This window comes from Oncorhynchus mykiss, chromosome 27 (assembly GCF_057628025.1).
Source record: "Oncorhynchus mykiss isolate SJ-2025 chromosome 27, ASM5762802v1, whole genome shotgun sequence".
NCBI lineage: Eukaryota > Metazoa > Chordata > Actinopteri > Salmoniformes > Salmonidae > Oncorhynchus > Oncorhynchus mykiss.
In genome coordinates this window covers 38,934,928-38,957,927 of record NC_143048.1, presented here as the reverse complement: position 1 = coordinate 38,957,927, position 23,000 = coordinate 38,934,928, and the positions used below count along the sequence as shown (strand labels likewise).

At 44.0% G+C, this 23,000-nt stretch overlaps 1 protein-coding gene across 6 annotated transcripts in view; it reads left to right on the top strand.

Moving 5' to 3' along the window:
• LOC110508020 (myelin-associated neurite-outgrowth inhibitor) overlaps positions 1-23,000 on the top strand; it is a 45,334-nt gene that overhangs the window by 5,150 nt on the left and 17,184 nt on the right. For 2 of the 6 annotated variants that reach the window (XM_036965137.2, XM_036965138.2), the window contains exons 2-3: positions 18,006-18,113; positions 18,877-18,968. In XM_036965137.2, coding sequence (XP_036821032.1) covers positions 18,052-18,113; positions 18,877-18,968 — 154 coding nt within the window. In that variant the 5' untranslated portion in view covers positions 18,006-18,051. Of the gene's footprint in view, positions 1-17,964; positions 18,114-18,876; positions 18,969-23,000 lie in introns of those variants that run through there. The other 4 variants (XM_090223991.1, XM_090223990.1, XM_090223992.1 and 1 more) reach the window with 2 other exon arrangements.

Sequence of the window (23,000 nt, the reverse complement as noted above, 5' to 3'; positions counted from 1 at the left end):
GAAGTTGATAATACAAATATTGTGGGGGGCTGTTTTGTTAGACTTGAGTGTGGCTTTTGACAAGGTTAAATATATATATATATTTTTTAAGCGAGCACTGTGACAAGAAGCACTGTGACAAGAAGCAGAGTGTTTTGTGTTTTGGAGGACGCACGGCTCGAGACCTTCTTCTCTCCCGAGTCCATACGGGAGTTGCAGCGATGAGACGAGACTATAACTACCAGTTGTGGAGATAAAGGGGTAAAAAATAAGACCGAACACAGAGGGTGTTGTATATTGGAAGCCTCTGCAACATAATCCCGTTGGAATCAGGAATTCCCCAGGGTGGCTGTCTAGGCTGAGTAAAGACGGGATGTCTATTAGAAGTCGACCGTTTATGATTTTTCAACGCCGATACCGATTATTGGAGGACCAAAAAAATCCGTTACCGATTACATTTTTTCTTTATAATAACGACAATTACAACAATACTGAATTAAAACTAATTTTAACTTAATATAATACATCAATACAAATCAATTTAGCCTCATAAATAAGGAAACATGTTAAATTTGGTTTAAATAATGCAAAAACAAAGTGTTGGAGAAGAAAGTAAAAGTGCAATATGTGCCATGTAAAAAAGCTAACGTTTAAGTTCCTTGCTCAGAACATGAGAACATATGAAAGCTGGTGGTTCCTTTTAACATGAGACTTCAATATTCCAAGGTAAGAGGTTTTAGGTTGTAGTTAATATAGTATTTATTGGACTATTTCTCTCTATACCATTTGTATTTCATATACCTTTGACTATTGGATGTTCTTAAAGGCACTTTAGTATTGCCAGTGTAACAGTATAGCTTCTGTCCCTCACCTCGCCCCTACCTGGGCTCGAAACAGGAACACATCGACAGCAGCCACCCCCGAAGCATCGTTACCCATCGCTCCACAAAATTCGTGGCCCTTGCAGCGCAAGGGGAATAACTAGTCCACGTGTCAGAGCGAGTGACGTTTGAAACGTTATTAGCGCGCACCCAGCTAACTAGCTAGCCATTTTACATTGGTTACACCAGCCTAATCTCGGGAGTTGATAAGCTTGAAGTCATAAACAGCTCTATGCGTGAAGCATTGCAAAGAGCTGCTGGCAAAACGCACGAAAGCGCTGTTTGAATGAATGCTTACGAGCCTGCTGGTGCCTACCATCGCTCAGTCAGACTGCTCTGTCAAATATCAAATCATAGACTTAATTATAATATAATAACACACAGAAATACGAGCCTTAGGTCATTAATATGGTCAAATCCGGAAACTATCATCTCGAAAACAAAACGTTTATTATTTCAGTGAAATACAGAACCGTTCGGTATTTTATCTAACGGGTGGCATCCCTAAGTCTAAATATTCTTGTTACATTGCACAACCTTCAATGTTATGTCATAATTACGTACAATTCTGACGAATTAGTTCGCAATGAGCCAGGCTGCCCAAACTGTTGCATATACCCTGACTCTGTGTGCAATGAACACAAGAGAAGTGACACAATTTCACCTGGTTAATATTGCCTGCTAACCTGGATTTCTTTTAGCTAAATATGCAGGTTTAAAAATATATACTTCTGTGTATTGATTTTAAGAAAGGCATTGGTGTTTATGGTTAGGTACAGTTGTGCAACGATTGTGCTTTTTTCGCAAATGCGCTTTTGTTAAATCACCCCCCCCCCCCCCCCCCCCCCCCCCCGTTTGGCGAAGTTGGCTGTCTTTGTTAGGAAGAAACAGTCTTCACACAGTTCACAACGAGCCAAGCGGCCCAAACTGCTGCATATACCCTGAATCTGTTGCAAGAGAAGTGACACAATTTATCTAGTTAAAATAAATTCACGTTAGCAGGCAATATTAACTAAATATGCAGGTTTAAAAATATTTACTTGTGTATTGATTTTAAGAAAGGCATTGATGTTTATGGTTAGGTCCACGTTGGAGCAACGACAGTCCTTTTTCGCGAATGCGCACCGCATCGATTATGTGCAACGCAGGACACGCTAGATAAACTAGTAATATCATCAACCATGTGTAGTTAACTAGTGATTATGGTTGATTGATGATTGTTTTTTATAAGATAAGTTTAATGCTAGCTAGCAACTTACCTTGGCTTACTGCATTGATGTACAGAGAAGGGTATGTGAGGAAGTCTTTCATAGGCAGCACGCCTGGCAAAAGGCCTCGCTGATTATTGAGTTGCAGCTGTCGCTGAAAAACATTTTTAAATATTTGTGAAGATAATGTGTCTTGAGTATAATTTCAAATGTTGACACAAGAAGAAGGGTAGGGGCGTGTGGCGAAGTTAGCCTATAGGCGGGTCTCGTTCCAGAATGCATGAGCTCAGCTCTCCAGAATCCACTCAGCTGTCTGCCACCAATTCTTGCGCATTTGTTGTTTCATGTGAATTGTTAGCCCTTTTTATTGTTTTCGATCAATTCCCCATTACATATGTCACCAGTAGTAAATGTACTGTTAATCCCTGTCATTTGGTTACATTTCTGTTAATGTATTTGTATTATTAATTAGGCCTACAGTCATTGTAGCCTACAGTCATTGTAGCCTACAGTCATTGTAGCCTACAGTCATTGTAGCCTACAGTCATTATAGCCTACAGTCATTGTAGCCTACAGTCATTGTAGCCTACAGTCATTGTAGCCTACAGTCATTGTAGCCTACAGACATTGTAGCCTACAGTCATTGCAGCCTACAGTCATTGCAGCCTACAGTCATCGTAGCCTACAGTCATCGTAGCCTACAGTCATCGTAGCCTACAGTCATCGTAGCCTACTGTCATTGTAGCATTCTCGGAGTGGAAACGTTGTTTGCAGAGTTCACAACCTGCTACACTTGTGACAACGTGAGTTTTGGTTTATTTCATACCACGAGTTGTCCATTTTCTCATTGTCTTTTGTTTGTAGAGCTCCATATGAGCATGGGTCTGGTTTCTCTGTCTGGTTAATGATGAATAATGAGTGCATGCCCCTGAGCACGCGTAGCCTACCTGGCCTACTGCTCACAAATGTAGGAAAGTGCCCATTTTGGGATGTTTGATTTCTGATTGGCTTAGTCACCACATCCACCACTAATAAGCTGAGCTTCTCACTCATTATTTCTTCACCTCACAAAGTCTGCTTTTTTAAATTTTATCATCCATTGCGAATTGCCTCCTAATAGGTCCTCACCGTAGGCCTATTTCTGAGTACCACGCGCTCATTTATGCTATTTTGCCCGCCAATGGGCGGCAGGTAGCCTAGTGGTTAGAGCGTTGGACTTGTAACCGAAAGGTTGCGAGATCGAATCCCTGAGCCGACAAGGTAAAAATCTGTCTTTCTGCCCCTGAACAAGGCAGTTAACCCACCGTTTCTAGGCTGTCATTGAAAATATCAAATCAAATTTCAAATCAAATTTATTTATATAGCCCTTCGTACATCAGCTGATATCTCAAAGTGCTGTACAGAAACCCAGCCTAAAACCCCAAACAGCAAGCAATGCAGGTGTAGAAGCACGGTGGCTAGGAAAAACTCCCTAGAAAGGCCAAAACCTAGGAAGAAACCTAGAGAGGAACCAGGCTATGTGGGGTGGAGATTATAACAAAACATGGTCAAGATGTTCAAATGTTCATAAATGACCAGCATGGTCGAATAATAATAAGGCAGAATAGTTGAAACTGGAGCAGCAGCACAGTCAGGTGGACTGGGGACAGCAAGGAGTCATCATGTCAGGTATTCCTGGGGCATGGTCCTAGGGCTCAGGTCCTCCGAGAGAGAGAAAGAAAGAGAGAATTAGAGAGAGCATATGTGGGATGGCCAGTCCTCTTCTGGCTGTGCCGGGTGGAGATTATAACAGAACATGGCCAAGATGTTCAAATGTTCATAAATGATCAGCATGGTCGAATAATAATAAGGCAGAACAGTTGAAACTGGAGCAGCAGCACAGCCAGGTGGACTGGGGACAGCAAGGAGTCATCATGTCAGGTAGTCCTGGGGCATGGTCCTAGGGCTCAGGTCCTCCGAGAGAGAGAAAGAGAGAAGGAGAGAATTAGAGAACGCACACTTAGATTCACACAGGACACCGAATAGGACAGGAGAAGTACTCCAGATATAACAAACTGACCCTAGCCCCCCGACACATAAACTACTGCAGCATAAATACTGGAGGCTGAGACAGGAGGGGTCAGGAGACACTGTGGCCCACTCCGAGGACACCCCCGGACAGGGCCAAACAGGAAGGATATAACCCCACCCACTAAAATAGGAAATAAGAACTTGTTCGTAACTGACTTGCCTACTAAAATAGAAAATGATTAGGGTGTATCAATGCGTCCATATGGCAGAGGCTGGTGCCTTAGTTGATTGTTAGGTTTTATATTTTTATCATTTAATGAAGATTTTAGGATTAACCACGTGACACTGATTTTGAGGATCGAAAAACCTGAAATAATATTGTTCCACAAAAACGCACATATGAAAATCATAACTGACACGCAGACTGCTCTTTATGAAATAATTGCCTACACCTTTCGATGGTCGGATTTTCAATCAATGAAGTATGTTTTGAAAATGCATACGGTCTCCAGCTCATATTATGAAGTGGTTGGTGAAACGCTGATGGCCGACCTAATGTTGTTTTTCCTCCCGGACCGGATACAATTTATCAAATGGTCATTTTTATTTAACGGCCGGCAATTACCGCCTAACGGAATCCCTGAATCAGAACACCTCCAACGGAATCCCTGAATCAGGACACCCCCAACGGAATCTCTGAATCAGGACACCCCCAACGGAATCCCTGAATCAGGACACCCCCAACGGAATCCCTGAATCAGGACACCCCCAACGGAATCCCTGAATCAGAACACCCGCAACGGAATCCCTGAATCAGGACACCCCCCAACGGAATCCCTGAATCAGGACACCCCCCAACGGAATCCCTGAATCAGGACACCCCCAACGGAATCCCTGAATCAGGACACCCCCCAGCGGAATCCCTGAATCAGGACACCCCCCAACGGAATCCCTGAATCAGGACACCCCCAACGGAATCCCTGAATCAGGACACCGCCTAACGGAATCCCTGAATCAGGACGCCCCCAACGGAATCCCTGAATCAGGACACCCCCCAACGGAATCCCTGAATCAGGACACCCCCCAACGGAATCCCTGAATCAGGACACCCCCAACGGAATCCCTGAATCAGGACACCCCCGTAAGCTTAAAGAATATGAATATTGATGTTAGTCTAGTCCTTGTTTTTAAAGAACCAAGAGTTCATATTTGATTCACACGCTTCTGCCTCACCCTCATTCATGTTCCCTGGGGGAGCCATGTTGGCTCCCAGTATTTTTTTAGCAGGCCCACAGGCCCAGCCCTGGGCTGGTCTAAGTGGAAGCCATCTAGGGGCCTGTTTGATTTATAATTGATTAGTGCAGCTCCATGTCATCTTCTTTAGCTGTTCTTCCCAGAATATGACAGCTTCAGGCTCCCTGCTTTTCCAAACAGGAATAAATTAGCTCACCTCTTGAATCAAACCAAATCCAAGTTTATTGGTTGTGTACACACATTTGCAGATGGTATCACAGGTGCAGCAGTGAAAGGCTTGTTTCTAGCTGTACCCTAGCAATACAAAACAATATGCACATCATCCAAAAAGGAAGCAAAAAGAAGGAAATTAAGAAATATCGGACATGGGCAGAGTGCGGAATATATATAATACACAAACCTTAACCCCGAAGGGTGTTTTTTTTCTTCTTCCAGTGGTATCTGTTAGCATGTAGCTATGCACATTACCAGGCTAGGAACAGCTGCTCTCTCTGTTATTGTTGTTCCCCGAGGGCCACCGCACAGCTGAGTCTGGGATCAGGTGTGTTACACTTAATCGTGACCCCCTCCTATGTCCAATCATGTGGTTCTGTGACATGGTAGTTCTGACACAAAGAAAGGTGTCGATCACTCAGGATGCCTGTAGGAATTTAAAGATCTCTCCATCTGTTTTTCTGTGTTTGTTCAGTGTGATTGTCCTGTGAAGAATAGTCTTTACAAATGGAGGTAGTGGTCTGCTGAATGGAAAGCTTAGGGGAAGAATGGGCTTTTCACAACCAAGGGACCAAAAACACTCAACATCAACCATTTTAAAACTAAGGGCTGTTCGGTGAAGACACTCCCATTTCCCTTGCCCCAGACACACACACACACACTCCAGAGTCGCACCCAGCCTAAAATATGCTTGTGTGACCATCGTTGAATAACATGACCAACGATAGCCACACAAGCATATTTCAGGCTGGATGTGACTCTGGAATCCAGTTTAGCCTCAGAGGTCCATGGATTCACCGTTCTGAGCCCCTTTCATAGGTCTTCCTGCTGCTGGTGCTGTGTACTCTGACACACACACACACACACACATAGTCATACTCTGACACACACACACACACACACACACACACATAGTCATACTCTGACACACACACACACACACACATAGTCATACTCTGACACACACACACACACACACACACACACACACACACACTCATAGTCATACTCTGACACACACACACACATAGTCATACTCTGACACACACACTTCACTCGTCTTTCTTTCTGTTCAGACAGCTGGGAGGTACCATGGGGGAATAGGATGGGACCCCCACAGCTAGTTTAGTGTGTGTGAAGGGATGATTATTGTGTGTTCTGTTCATGTGTACTGAATGAGTGAGAGGAGAGGTAGAGGTAGGTTTCTGTGGAGAAGTGAGAGGAGAGGTAGAGGTAGGTTTCTGTGGAGAAGTGAGAGGAGAGGAGAGGTAGGTTTCTGAGGAGAAGTGAGAGGAGAGGTAGAGGTAGGTTTCTGTGGAGAAGTGAGAGGAGAGGAGAGGTAGAGGTAGGTTTCTGTGGAGAAGTGAGAGGAGAGGTAGAGGTAGGTTTCTGAGGAGAGGTAGAGGTAGGTTTCTGTGGAGAATTGAGAGGAGAGGTAGAGGTAGGTTTCTGAGGAGAGGTAGAGGTAGGTTTCTGTGGAGAAGTGAGAGGAGAGGTAGAGGTAGGTTTCTGTGGAGAAGTGAGAGGAGAGGAGAGGTAGAGGTAGGTTTCTGTGGAGAGGTAGAGGTAGGTTTCTGAGGAGAGGTAGAGGTAGGTTTCTGTGGAGAAGTGAGAGGAGAGGTAGAGGTAGGTTTCTGAGGAGAAGTGAGAGGAGAGGTAGAGGTAGGTTTCTGAGGAGAAGTGAGAGGAGAGGTAGAGGTAGGTTTCTGAAGAGAAGTGAGAGGAGAGGTGGAGGTAGGTTTCTGAGGAGAAGTGAGAGGAGAGGTAGAGGTAGGTTTCTGAGGAGAAGTGAGAGGAGAGGTAGAGGTAGGTTTCTGAGGAGAAGTGAGAGGAGAGGTAGAGGTAGGTTTCTGAAGAGAGGTAGAGGTAGGTTTCTGAAGAGAAGTGAGAGGAGAGGTGGAGGTAGGTTTCTGAGGAGAGGTAGAGGAGAGGTGGAGGAGAGGTGGAGGGAGGGAGAGGATGACTAAGTAAGAGGATGGTAGACAGAAAGAGAGGAGGAGAAACGAGGTGATGTTGATAAGGAGGAGGTGATGGTAGAATTATGGGTAGACGTTTCACTCCATTTTACAAGAGGTTTTCCCTTGTTTCCTGACTACTGAATCTCTGGCCAATTAATGAACAATAAACTATCAATTAGTCTAACTACCAGAGAGAAAAGAAAAAACACCCTATTTAATGTTGGGTTTGAGTGGCACCAGTAATCTGTGTGTATGTGTGTGGAGGTGTATTAGTGGTATCACAGTGGCTGGTTCCCACTGTCTTATTGAATTAGAAACACTGCAATTAGATTGTACTGACGACCTCCTCTATCAAGTGTGAGCCAGCCGTCACCATGGAAACGGGGGGGGGGGGGCAAACGGAAAGGAGAGAAACCGAAAGGGAGTATGGAAGGGATAAACAGAGGGCGGAATATATCTGATTGATTGAGGTTGAGTGGGTTCCAATCAGTGACTCAGCCACGCCATCTCTCTTCTTCACTTCCACTCTCACTCCTTCAATTCCAATCAATGACACTTTGCATGGAACCTGGGTTCTAGAGAACCAGACGGTGTGCAGGTTCAAGCCCAACATTAAAATGCACGAGTCAACTAATTGTGTGTGTGTGTGTCAGCGGCTGCCTCTGAACCTGTCCTTTGGCCAGCGGTAGCTAGTTAACCCGCGGGACTACACAGTGGAACACACAGGGTTCCCACCGAGTGACACAGACTCTTCTGGCCTGCTATGCTGCTACAGTGTTCCTCTCAGCAGTCAGCAGATGAATCATTTACACCTGGCCTTGTTTTTTCTCTCTCCCTCTCTCAATTTAAGGGGCTATATTGGCATGGGAAACACATGTTTACATTAAATAGATAATAAACAAAAGTGAAATAAACAATACAAATTTAACCGTAAACATTTTTTTAATAAAAATGTGATAATTTGACCTGGCCTGTGTCTCATAATGTGCCGGCATTCCGTACAGAACCAGGCTGGTAATGTCTAGCCATCTCTTAAATTACCATGTTCTCACATTGATTTGGATAGATTTACTGTAACCGCAAAGAAAATGTTTTTTATTTATTTATTTTATTGCAGATTTCAAAGTGCCATGTATTATTTTCGGAGAAATCCCCTAGAGGGCACAATTTTTTTTTAAAAACGTAACTTTTTAAAATGTATTTCACCGTTATTTAACCAGGTAGGCTAGTTGATAACACCTTTATTTAACCAGGTAGGCTAGTTGATAACACCTTTATTTAACCAGGTAGGCTAGTTGATAACAAGTTCTCATTTACAACTGCGACCTGGCCAAGATAAAGCAAAGCAGTGCGACACAAACAACAACACAGAGTTACACATGGAATAAACAAACATAGTCAATAATACAATAGAAAAAGTCTATATACAATGTGTGCAAATGGGGTGAGATAAGGGAGGTAAGGCAATAAATATGCCATGGTGGCGAAGTAAATACAATATAGCAATTAAACACTGGAATGATAGATGTGCAGAAGATGAATGTGCAAGTAGAGATACTGGGGTGCAAAGGAGCAAGATAAATAACAGTATGGGGATGAGGTAGATTGGATGGGCTATTTACAGATGGGCTATGTACAGGTGCAGTGATCTGTGAGCTGCTCTGACAGCTGGTGCTTAAACTAGTGAGGGAGATATGAGTCTCCAGCTTCAGTGATTTTTGCAGTTCGTTCCAGTCATTGGCAGCAGAGAACTGGAAGGAAAGGTGGCCGAAGGAGGAATTGGCAGTGAAATATACCTGCTGGAGCACGTGCTATGGGTTGGTGCTGCTATGGTGACCAGTGAACTGAGATAAGGTGGGGCTTTACCTAGCAGAGACTTGTTGATGACCTGGAGCCAGTGGGTTTGGCGACGAATATGAAGCGAGGGCCAGCCAACGAGAGCATACAGGTCGCAGTGGTGGGTAGTATATGGGGCTTTGGTGACAAAACGGATGTAGATTGTTGGAGGCTATTTTGTAAATGACATTGCTGAAGTCAAGGATCGGTAGGATGGGCAGTTTTACGAGGGTATGTTTTAGAGGTCGACCGATTTATGATTTTTCAATGCCGATACTGATTATTGGAGGACCAAAAAAAGCCGATACTGATTTAATCAACCGATTTAAAAATAATAATAAAATAAACAAAAAAATGTAATAATGACAATTACAACAATACTGAATTAACACTTTTTTTGAACTTAATATATCAATAAAAATCCATTTAGCCTCAAATAAATAATGAAACATGTTCAATTTGGTTTAAATAATGCAAAAACAAAGTGTTGGAGAAGAAAGTAAAAGTGCAATATGTGCCATGTAAAAAAACCTAACGTTTAAGTTCCTTGCTCAGAACATGAGAACATATGAAATCTGGTAGTTCCTTTTAACATGAGACTTCAATATTCCCAGGTAAGAAGTTTTAGGTTGTAGTTATTATAGGAATTATAGGATACCCGGGCCAGGTCGTTTAGAAAGTCCTGCTCGCTGAAGTGTTTTAGGGAGCGTTTGACAGTGATGAGGGGTGGTCGTTTGACCGCCAACCCATTACGGACACAGGCAATGAGGCAATGATTGCTGAGATCTTGGTTGAAGACCAAGAGGGCAGGTTGGTTAGGATGATATATCTATGATGGTGCCCATGTTTACAGATTTTGGGTTGTACCTGGTAGGTTCATTGATCATTTGTGTGAGATTGGAGGCATTAAGCTTGATACCAAAATAATACCACAAAAAGAAGAAAACAATTAGGAGAAGGACTATGATTTATCCCCGGTATTTAAGTTTCTGTTCTCGAAAAGACACTTAATAGAAAAAAACAACAGAATTGGATGTTCTAAGTCCACAAAAAAGCTCAAACCACATCAAGGGACCATTGTTTGAGAAAATCTGAGACAGTTACCTTGTAATTCCGATGCACACCAGCCAGACAGTTGTGTTTGGCTAGCTGTGTTTCTGCAACTCGCTTGTGATGGAGGTTTCAAAACAAATGGCCACTGGATTGATGCAAATAATCATGGCTCTGCCAGGTAGGCATAGGCTGCTTTGTAGTTACCTTTTCATTGCATTTCATCTATCTGAAAACAGTAATTCCATCATTAGCATCACTAACGTCTACACAAAGTAGTAGATAGTAGTTGAAAAAGGCCGTCCCCATTTAGTCTATTGTTTGGTCAATAGGCTGTTGGTCGAGAATTGCCACATACAGTGCCTTGCGAAAGTATTCGGCCCCCTTGAACTTTGCGACCTTTGGCCACATTTCAGACCTAAATGACTAATGATGATAAATACAATCCATCTGTGTGTAATCAAGTCTCCGTATAAATGCACCTGCACTATGATAGTCTCAGAGGTCCGTCAAAAGCGCAGAGAGCATCATGAAGAACAAGGAACACACCAGGCAGGTCCGAGATACTGTTGTGAAGAAGTTTAAAGCCGGATTTGGATACAAAAATATTTCCCAAGTTTTAAACATCCAAAGGAGCACTGTGCAAGCGATAATATTGAAATGGAAGGAGTATCAGACCACTGCAAATCTACCAAGACCTGGCCGTCCCTCTAAACTTTCAGCTCATACAAGGTGAAGACTGATCAGAGATGCAGCCAAGAGGCCCATGATCACTCTGGATGAACTGCAGAGATCTACAGCTGAGCTGGGAGACTCTGTCCATAGGACAACGATCAGTCGTATATTGCACAAATCTGGCCTTTATGGAAGAGTGGCAAGAAGAAAGCCATTTCTTAAAGATATCCATAAAAAGTGTTGTTTAAAGTTTGCCACAAGCCACCTGGGAGACACACCAAACATGTGGAAGAAGGTGCTCTGGTCAGATGAAACCAAAATTGAACTTTTTGGCAACAATGCAAAACGTTATGTTTGGCGTAAAAGCAACACAGCTCATCACCCTAAACACCCTATCCCCACTGTCAAACATGGTGATGGCAGCATCATGGTTTGGGCCTGCTTTTCTTCAGCAGGGACAGGGAAGATGGTTAAAATTGATGGGAAGATGGATGGAGCCAAATACAGGACCATTCTGGAAGAAAACCTGATGGAGTCTGCAAAAGACCTGAGACTGGGACGGAGATTTGTCTTCCAACAAGACAATGATCCAAAACATAAAGCAAAATTTACAATGGAATGGTTCAAAAATAAACATATCCAGGTGTTAGAATGGCCAAGTCAAAGTCCAGACCTGAATTCAATCGAGAATCTGTGGAAAGAACTGAAAAGTGCTGTTCACAAATGCTCTCCATCCAACCTCACTGAGCTCGAGCTGTTTTGCAAGGAGGAATGGGAAAAAAATTCAGTCTCTCGATGTGCAAAACTGATAGAGACATACCCCAAGCGACTTACAGCTGTAATCACAGAAAAAGGTGTCGCTACAAAGTATTAACTTAAGGGGGCTGAATAATTTAGCACGCCCAATTTTTCAGTTTTTGATTTGTTAAAAAAGTTTGAAATATCCAATAAATGTTGTTTCACTTCATGATTGTGTCCCACTTGTTGTTGATTCTTCACAAAAAAATACAGTTTTATATTTTTATGTTTGAAGCCTGAAATGTGGCAAAAGGTCGCAAAGTTCAAGGGGGCCGAATACTTTCGCAAGGCACTGTATATTAAAAAAAACGTGGCACACGAGACACCGGTCTGATTCATGCCTGTCTCCGGGGACTAATCCATTGTGGAGACCGCGAGGATGGTTTCACCAGCAGTAGATTTACTGTTAATTGCCATCCTTTTTAATGTACAATGTTTATTTGGTTTCAGTAATTTCTGTTAATGCATTCAATATTATTATTCCAGTCTTCCCGTTTTCATTGTCTGAGTGGACACTTTGTTTGCAGAGTGCACAACCTAAGCTACACTACTGTTATTGTTATATAAAATATTTTTTACCCTTTTTTCTCCCCAATTTCAATCTTGTCTCATAGCTGCAACTCACCAACGGGCTCAGGAGGCGAAGGTCAATTCATGCGTCCTCCGAAACATGTCCCGCCAAACCACGCTTTTTAACACCTGGCCGCTTAACCCGAAAGCCAGCTGCACCAATGTGTCGGAGGAAACGCCATTCAACTGACAACCGAGGTCAGCCTGCAGGCGCTCAGCCCGCCACAAGGAGTCACTAGAGCGCGATGAGCCAAGTAAAGCCCCCCCCCCGGCCAAACCCTCCCCTAACCTGAATGACGCTGGGCCAATTGTGTGCCCTCCTATGGGACTCCCGGTCACGGTCAGTTGTGACACAGCCTGGGTTCAAACCCGGGTCTGTAATGACGCCTCAAGAAATGCAATAGACCGCTGTGTCACTCGGGAGGCAGTTTTGGTTTATTTCGGCAAGCAAACAACGTCTGTTTTTACAACCATTGAGAATGACAATAGTTCCTCAACGTAGCCTATTTGAAAACAATTTCCAGCTCTCTCCCTTTCCATAACCAGTCATCATGAAATGGGAAAAAATGTCATGCTCTGATCCAGTGGAAACGTCATAAAATAGGCCTACCGGATTTCTTCTTATCCCTTGCGCAAATAGTCTACAGCACTGTCTGTCTGTCCGAAGCTCACTGGTGCAAGAAACTCTGAGTGCCCAGAATATGTTCTGCAAGTTTGCTAGTACAATTGAGCTGGACCAAGTTTATAGTTGTAACATTGTTTCAAGTTCCTTGCGGACAGGCCATGCTTATCCAATGTGATTTATAGGATATTTATTATTTCTGGATTTTTTTTCTACCTGCAGGCTCCTACGTTTTTATTTTGTTGGTTTATGTAGGCAATTATTTGTATTTCTTTTTTATTTGTTACATTTATTGACTTGCCAAGATAAAAAAAATATATGTATGTTTTTATTATAAATTAAATTAAGCTGTTCCATGAAAATGTGCATATGAAAATCCTAACTGGAACACAGATCAGTGGAGATGGTAGGATAACTTGGCACTCCAAATGGAAAAGGTTGCCGACCACTGGTGTAGCAACGTTAAGTTGCTGTATGTTTTCAAAATGTATACGGCCTCCAGCTCATTGCAAAGTGGTGTGACTCGCTGATGAAGCCTGCCTGTTGTTGACTATGCATTTTAATGGCGAATGGGAAGCACGCTTCAATTACAAGTTGAGAAATAAAAAATAATAGGTATTTTTAATCGTGGCCCAAAAACTATTTTTAACACACCATTGCATTTGTCATTGTTGCCCAATGATTGGGCTTAAAACCGCTGTCTGACGTGATAAATAATATACTTAAAGAATAATACACGCGGCCAGCAGCCATTTTAGGTGTGAATGGCAGTATTTTTCACTTTTATTTTTTTTTAGCTTTATTTAACTAGGCAAGTCGGTTAAGAACAAATTCTTATTTTTAATGACGGTCTAGGAACAGTGGGTTAACTGCCTGTTCAGGGGATTTGTACCTTGTCAGCTCGGGGGTTTGAACTTGCAACCTTCCGGTTACTAGTCCAACGCTCTAACCACTAGGCTACCCTGCCACCTGGTAGGGTTAAGTGTGATTTGTAATTGTCTGTTTATAGGAAGTATCAGGCTTAAATTTAATGCGCTCTTTAAAAAATAATATTTATCTTTTCTATTTGAACATGTTCATATTGCAACACCATAGGCCTATTTATTGAAAACGCAACACATTTTCAGTAAAGAAAGTAGAAATATAGGCCCACTAACAATAGAGCTAGTGAATGGTAGAGTGGTGACATGGAGGGAGGGGGGGTGGGATATGGGGGAGGGAGGGAGTGACATGGAGGAGAGAGGGAATTGTAGGGAGGGAGAGACATGGAGGGAGGGAGGGATATGGGGGAGGGAGGGAGTGACATGGAGGGAAGGGGGGGAGAGAGGGAGGGAGAGAGGGATATGGGGGAGGGAGTGACATGGAGGGGAGGGAGGGAGAGGGATATGGGGGAGGGAGTGACATGGGGGGGAGGGAGGGAGAGGGATATGGGGGAGGGAGTGACATGGAGGGAAGGGGGGAGGGAGGGAGAGAGGGATATGGGGGAGGGAGGGAGGGAGGGAGTGACATGGAGGGAGGGAGGGATATAGAGCACTCGGGGACACCTTCATTTTCTATCAGCAGAACAAGGTGATCCTGTCAAGGATTAATCAGACACAGAGTGGAACAACACACACACCGCAGAATAGCACACAACAGACACACAATAACTCAACACTAAATAACATTTACGCAGTCTACACAATGCAGTAAAATACAGATGGGCACACACACAGCACCACACTGACTGACAGGCGCACACACACACACACACACACACACTTGACTCGCAACACATTTGCTTTGATTAGCTCATCTGTGTATTGATCCATTGCTTGGTGGATGATTTGGCAAACCCCTATATTCTCTCTCCTTCTGTCTCTCTCTCTGTGTTTTTGTGCCTTCTCACCGGCTGGTGGTGTGTTTGCTTTGCTGCCTCCTGTGCATTGCATGGACATATGTATACACACACACACACACACACGTATACAAAACATTAAGAACTTCCTAATATTGAGCTGCAAACAGCCTCAATTCGTCGGGACATGGACTCTACAAGGTGTTGAAAGCGTTCCACAGGGATGCTGGTCCATGTTGACTCTACAAGGTGTTGAAAGCGTTCCACAGGGATGCTGGCCCATGTTGACTCTACAAGGTGTTGAAAGCGTTCCACAGGGATGCTGGTCCATGTTGACTCTACAAGGTGTTGAAAGCGTTCCACAGGGTTGCTGGTCCATGCTGACTCTACAAGGTGTTGAAAGCGTTCCACAGGGATGCTGGTCCATGTTGACTCTACAAGGTGTTGAAAGCGTTCCACAGGGATGCTGGTCCATGTTGACTCTACAAGGTGTTGAAAGCGTTCCACAGGGATGCTGGTCCATGTTGACTCTACAAGGTGTTGAAAGCGTTCCACAGGGATGCTGGTCCATGTTGACTCTACAAGGTGTTGAAAGCGTTCCACAGGGATGCTGGTCCATGTTGACTCTACAAGGTGTTGAAAGCGTTCCACAGGGATGCTGGTCCATGTTGATTCTACAAGGTGTTGAAAGCGTTCCACAGGGATGCTGGTCCATGTTGACTCTACAAGGTGTTGAAAGCGTTCCACAGGGATGCTGGTCCATGTTGACTCTACAGGGTGTTGAAAGCGTTCCACAGGGATGCTGGTCCATGTTGACTCTACAAGGTGTTGAAAGAGTTCCACAGGGATGCTGGTCCATGTTGACTCTACAAGGTGTTGAAAGGGTTCCACAGGGATGCTGGCCCATGTTGACTCTACAAGGCGTTGAAAGCGTTCCACAGGGATGCCGGCCCATGTTGACTCTACAAGGTGTTGAAAGCGTTCCACAGGGATGCTGGCCCATGTTGACTCTACAAGGTGTTGAAAGCGTTCCACAGGGATGCTGGTCCATGTTGACTCTACAAGGTGTTGAAAGCGTTCCACAGGGATGCTGGTCCATGTTGACTCTACAAGGTGTTGAAAGCGTTCCACAGGGATGCTGGTCCATGTTGACTCTACAAGGTGTTGAAAGCGTTCCACAGGGATGCTGGTCCATGCTGACTCTACAAGGTGTTGAAAGCATTCCACAGGGATGCTGGTCCATGTTGACTCTACAAGGTGTTGAAAGCGTTCCACAGGGATGCTGGTCCATGTTGACTCTACAAGGTGTTGAAAGCGTTCCACAGGGATGCTGGCCCATGTTGATTCTACAAGGCGTTGAAAGCGTTCCACAGGGATGCTGGCCCATGTTGACTCTACAATGTGTTGAAAGCGTTCCACAGGGATGCTGGTCCATGTTGACTCTACAAGGTGTTGAAAGCGTTCCACAGGGATGCTGGTCCATGTTGACTCTACAAGGTGTTGAAAGCGTTCCACAGGGATGCTGCTCCATGTTGACTCTACAAGGTGTTGAAAGCGTTCCACAGGGATGCGGGCCCATGTTGACTCTACAAGGTGTTGAAAGCGTTCCACAGGGATGCTGGTCCATGTTGACTCTACAAGGTGTTGAAAGCGTTCCACAGGGATGCTGGTCCATGTTGACTCTACAAGGTGTTGAAAGCGTTCCACAGGGATGCTGGTCCATGTTGACTCTACAAGGTGTTGAAAGCGTTCCACAGGGATGCTGGTCCATGTTGACTCTACAAGGTGTTGAAAGCGTTCCACAGGGATGCTGGCCCATGTTGACTCTACAAGGTGTTGAAAGCGTTCCACAGGGATGCTGGCCCATGTTGACTCCAATGCTTCCCACAGTTGGGTCAAGTTGGCTGGATTTCCTTTGGGTGGTGGACCATTCTTGATACACACAGGAAAGTGTTGACCGTGAAAATCCCAGCAGCTTTGCAGGTCTTGACTCACTCAAACCGGTGCGCCTGGCACCTAATACCATACCCCTTTCAAAGTTATTTAAATATTTTGTCTTGCCCATTCACCTTCTGAATGGTACACACACACAATCCATGTCTTGATTGTCTCAAGGCTTAAAAACCTTCTTTAACCTGTCTCCTCCCCTTCATCTACACTGATTTAAGTTGTTTTAACAAGTGACATCAATAAGGGATCATAGATTTCACCTGTATTCACCTGGTCAGTGACTTGGAAGAGCAGGTGTTCCTAATGTTTTGTACACTCAAGTGTACATACACACGCATCAATTAAGACAACCATTCCTACCACATACAAGCATGAACATGCATCTCTATCTCTCTCTCTCTGTTTCTCTCTCCTGTCTCTGTTTCTCTCTTTCTGTCTCTCTCTCTCTCTCTCTGTTTCTCTCTCTGTCTCTGTTTCTCTCTCTCTCTGTATCTCTCTCTGTATCTCTCTCTCTGTATCTCTCTCTGTATCTCTCTCTGTTTCTCTCTCTCTCTCTGTTTCTCTCTCTCTCTCTGTTTCTCTCTCTCTCTCTGTTTCTCTCTCTCTCTCTCTGTATCTCTCTCTCTCTCTCTCTGTTTCTCTCTGTCTCTGTTTCTCTCTCTCTGTATCTCGCTCTCGCTCTCTCTGTATCTCTCTCTCTCTATCTCTCTCTCTGTATCTCTCTCTCTCTCTCTGTATCTCTCTCTCTCTCTCTGTATCTCTCTCTCTCTCTCTGTATCTCTCTCTCTCTCTCTCTCTCTGTTTCTCTCTCTCTGTATTGCTCTCTCTCTGTTTCTCTCTCTGTATCGCTCTCTCTCTGTTTCTCTCTGTCTCTGTTTCTCTCTCTCTGTATCTCGCTCTCTCTGTATTTCTTGCTCTCTCTGTATCTCTCTCTCTCTCTCTCTCTGTATCTCTCTCTCTGTATCTCTCTCTCTGTTTCTCTCTCTGCATCTCTCTCTCTCTGTATCTCTCGCTCTCTCTCTCTCACACACACACACATCAGTACAACCATTCAGCATAAGATCCCTCAACGTAAACAAACACGTACCTCTACCATGACTGTGATTGATGTGTTTACTTTGCTGTGTTCATTATAATCATGTTCTGTCGCTGTTTTAATTTCAGATTTGCATATCCACTCCCACCTCTTCCTCATTTGCATACAGCGAGAATGGCGAGCGGGCACCCCACTGACAAATACAGTTTCATGTACCAACCAGACACGCACAAGAGGTACGACACACACACCAGACATGTACGAGAGGTAAAACACACACACACACCAGACATGTACGAGAGGTAAAACACACACACACACCAGACATGTACGAGAGGTAAAACACACACACCCCAGACATGTACGAGAGGTAAAACGCGCACACACACCCCAGACATGTACGAGAGGTAAAACACACACACACACACCAGACATGTACGAGAGGTAAAACACACACACCAGACATGTATGAGAGGTAAAACACACACACACCACAGACAAGTACGAGAGGTACAACACACACACACACACACACACACACCAGACATGTACTAGAGATAAAACACACACACCAGACATGTACGAGAGGTAAAACAAACACACACACACACACACACACACACACACACACACACACACACACACACACCAGACATGTACGAGAGGTAAAAACACACACACATCAGACATGTTTGAGAGGTAAAACAAACACATGCACCCCACTCATACTTTCTATGCACCAAGCAAACACACACGAGGTATGGACACCTACCAACCAGACACCAACCAACACACACACCAGTAAGACCTACCTAGTAGAAAGAGGTAAGTACACACATTATGACGAGGCGTTATAAACTGTATGATTCACGCTGTTCTTCTCCTCTCTATCAATGTAGATTGTATGAGAAAGAGACTGTGCTTGTCCTGTTGTCTTTTCCTTCTATACACTCTAATATGTCCTCCTCCCCTTCCCTGTCCCCCCCCCCCCCCCCCCAGTAAGAACAGATTATCCAGCAGCATGAATCCCATCTACAGTCCTGTTCAGCCTGGAGCTCCCTACGGTAACCCCAAGAACATGGCCTACACAGGTGAGACACACACACACATTACCTTGCTCCCATACACCAATCAACACCCTCTAATCAAACCGACGTGATTGTGCTAGCTAACGGTGGGCAGAAATGACAGGAGGAGACAGATCTGTCTGGTCTAAGATGTGCCATGCTGGATCCTTACTAGGAATGTGGCAAATGCACAATTTTGCTTAACGTTGAAACTGCCATTTATTATGGTCTTTCTGTTAAAACGATAAGAATAATGGTCCTGTTGCGTATGTATGACCACTAGAGGGTTAGGGCTAACCCTTAGGCTAACCCTAACCCAAGGACGTTCTATCTACCCTGGCCGTATACCCTTGAAAGTGCGTAGGCTACGGCTTGTTTGTTTGTCTATACGGTAGCTTTTTAAATGCCGACACGAAACCTCTGAAGATTGTTTTGTGCCACTGAATGGTTATTTTACTCTGTGCCACTGAACGGTTATTTTGCTTGTCTGTAAAGGAATGCCAGTTCCTGTACTCTGACCACTGTCTCCTAAAGAAAGTCTGATAAAGTTTGTTAAATACCGTGATTTACCAAGACATGTAGCTGAACGAAAACACATCTTCTGGTAGGGTGCGAATCCTAATATTCAGTATTTTTGGAACGGAGGAGACTGATTAGTTGCCGTACTCCCATGAACGCAAACCTGGCATCTTTCATAGAGAGCTAGCAAGGGACGGAGAGAGAGGAGGGGCACGGTATAGGCAGGCAGGCCACCAGGCAGATGGAGGCAGAACCCAGCACTAGGCCTATCTTTTCGGCAATCAAAAGCTTTACCTCACAATGTAATGTTGTATTTTGCCATTTATTGACTTGTAATGTCTCGCAACTTCAGTGAAGCAAAACCTATCATTACTGAATAGGCAAGGGTATTCTAGAGGCAACCGACTGAACACACACTGGCATCGTTAACGTTTAAACGTTCACACTCCTAATCCGTACGCCGACAGCAGGCGTTCAGGAAGTGACCCGTTCTGATCTATCAGTCTCCTCTACAACCGTCTCCTCTACATCCGTCTCCTCTACATCCGTCTCCTCTACATCCGTCTCCTCTACATCCGTCTCCTCTCCAACAGTCTCCTCTACAACAGTCTCCTCTCCAACAGTCTCCTCTCCAACAGTCTCCTCTACATCCCTCTCCTCTACATCAGTCTCCTCTACATCAGTCTCCTCTCCAACCGTCTCCTCTCCAACAGTCTCCTCTAAATCAGTCTCCTCTACATCCGTCTCCTCTACATCCGTCTCCTCTACATCCGTCTCCTCTACATTCGTCTCCTCTACAACCGTCTCCTCTCCAACAGTCTCCTCTACATCCGTCTCCTCTACATCCGTCTCCTCTCCAACAGTCTCCTCTCCAACAGTCTCCTCTACAACAGTCTCCTCTACATCCGTCTCCTCTACATCAGTCTCCTCTCCAACCGTCTCCTCTCCAACCGTCTCCTCTCCAACCGTCTCCTCTACAACCGTCTCCTCTACAACAGTCTCCTCTACAATCATAGTATCACAGCCATTCACTATAACAGGGATGTTATGACTAGTGGTCGACCGAATATGATTTTTCAACGCCGATACCGATTATTGGAGGACCAAAAAATACAGGTACCGATTAATTGGGCGATTTAAAAAATAATAATAATTTTTACATTTTATTTGTAATAATGACAATTATAACAATACTGAATGAACACTTATTTTAACTTAATAGAATACAAGAAATAAAATCAATTTAGCCTCAAATAAATAATAAAACATGTTCAATTTGGTTTAAATAATGCAAAAAGAAAGTGTTTATATATGTGTGTGTGTTATATATACAGTGAGGGAAAAAAGTATTTGATCCCCAGCTGATGTTGATCCCCTGCTGATGTACGTTTGCCCACTGACAAAGAAATGATCAGTCTATAATTTTAATGGTAGGTTTATTTGAACAGTGAGAGACAGAATAACAACAAAAAAATCCAGAAAAACCCATGTCAACAATGTTATAAATTGATTTGCATTTTAATGAGGGAAATAAGAATTTGACCCCCTCTCAATCAGAAAGATTTCTGGCTCCCAGGTGTCTTTTATACAGGTAACGAGCTGAGATTAGAAGCACACTCTTAAAGGGAGTTCTCCTAATCTCAACTGTCCACAGAAGCAATCAATCAATCAGATTCCAAACTCTCCACCATGGCCAAGACCAAAGAGCTCTCCAAGGATGTCAGGGACAAGATTGTAGACCTACATAAGGCTGGAATGGGCTACAAGACTATTGCCAAACAGCTTGGTGAGAAGGTGACAACAGTTGGTGCGATTATTCGCAAATGGAAGAAACACAAAAGAACTGTCAATCTCCCTCGGCCTGGGGCTCCATGCAAGATCTCACCTCGTGGAGTTGCAATGATCATGAGAACGGTGCGGAATCAGCCCAGAACTACACGGGAGGATCTTGTCAATGATCTCAAGGCAGAAAAAATTGGTAACACACTACGCCGTGAAGGACTGAAATCCTGCAGAGCCCGCAAGGTCCCCCTGCTCAAGAAAGCATATATACATGCCTGTCTGAAGTTTGCCAATGAACATCTGAATGATTTAGAGGACAACTGGGTGAAAGTGTTGTGGTCAGATGAGACCAAAATGGAGCTCTTTGGCATCAACTCAACTCGCCGTGTTTGGAGGAGGAGGAATGCTGCCTATGACCCCAAGACACCATCCCCACCGTCAAACATGGAGGTGGAAACATTATGCTTTGGGGGTGTTTTTCTGCTAAGGGGACAGGAGAACTTCACCGCATCAAAGGGACAATGGACGGGGCCATGTACCGTCAGATATTGGGTGAGAACCTCCTTCCCTCAGTCAGGGCATTGAAAATGGGTCATGGATGGGTATTCCAGCATGACAATGACCCAAAACACACGGCCAAGGCAACAAAGTAGTGGCTCAAGAAGAAGCACATTAAGGTCCTGGAGTGGCCTAAACAGTCTCCAGACCTTAATCCCATAGAAAATCTGGAGGGAGCTGAAGGTTCGAGTTGCCAAACGTCAGCCTCAAAACCTTAATGACTTGGAGAAGATCTGCAAAGAGGAGTGGGACAAAATTCCTCCTGTGATGTGTGCAAACCTGGTGGCAAGCTACAAGAAATGTCTGACCTCTGTGATTGCCAACAAGGGTTTTGCCACCAAGTACTAAGTCATGTTTTGCAGAGGGGGTCAAATACTTATTTCCCTCATTAAAATGCAAATCAATTTATAACATTTTTGACATGCGTTTTCCTGGATTTTTTTGTTGTAATTCTGTCTCTCACTGTTCAAATAAACCTACCATTAAAATTATAGACTGATCATTTCTTTGTCAGTGGGCAAACGTACAAAATCAGCAGGGGATCAAATACTTTTTTCCCTCACTGTATATATATATATATAGACAGACAGACAGACAGACAGACAGACAGACAGACAGACAGACAGACAGACAGACAGACAGACAGACAGACAGTACCCGTCAAAAGTTTGGACACTCCTACTCATTCCAGGGTTTTTCTTTATTTTTACTATTTTCTTCATTGTAGAATAATAGTGAAGATATCAAAACTATGAAATAACACATGTCATATAATAACCCAAAACGTTCTAAACAAATCAAGATATATTTTATATTCTTCAAAGTAGTAATCCGGAGAATTTCAAGAACTTTAAAAGTTTCTTCAAGTGCCGTCGCAAAAACCATCAAGCACTATGATTAAACTGGCTCTCATGAGGACCGCCACAGGAAAGAAAGACCCAGAGTTCTCTCTGCTGCAGAGGATCAGTTCATTAGTTACCAGCCTCAGAAATTGCAGCAAATAAATGCTTCAGAGTTCAAGTAACAGACACATCTCAACATCAACTGTTCAGAGGAGACTGCATGAATCAAATTTGATTTGTCACATGCGCCGAATACAACAGGTGGAACCAGGAAGAAGGCTGGAACCAGGAAGAAACCTAGAGAGGAACCAGGCTATGAGGGGTTGCCAGTCCTCTTCTAGCTGTGCCGGGTGGA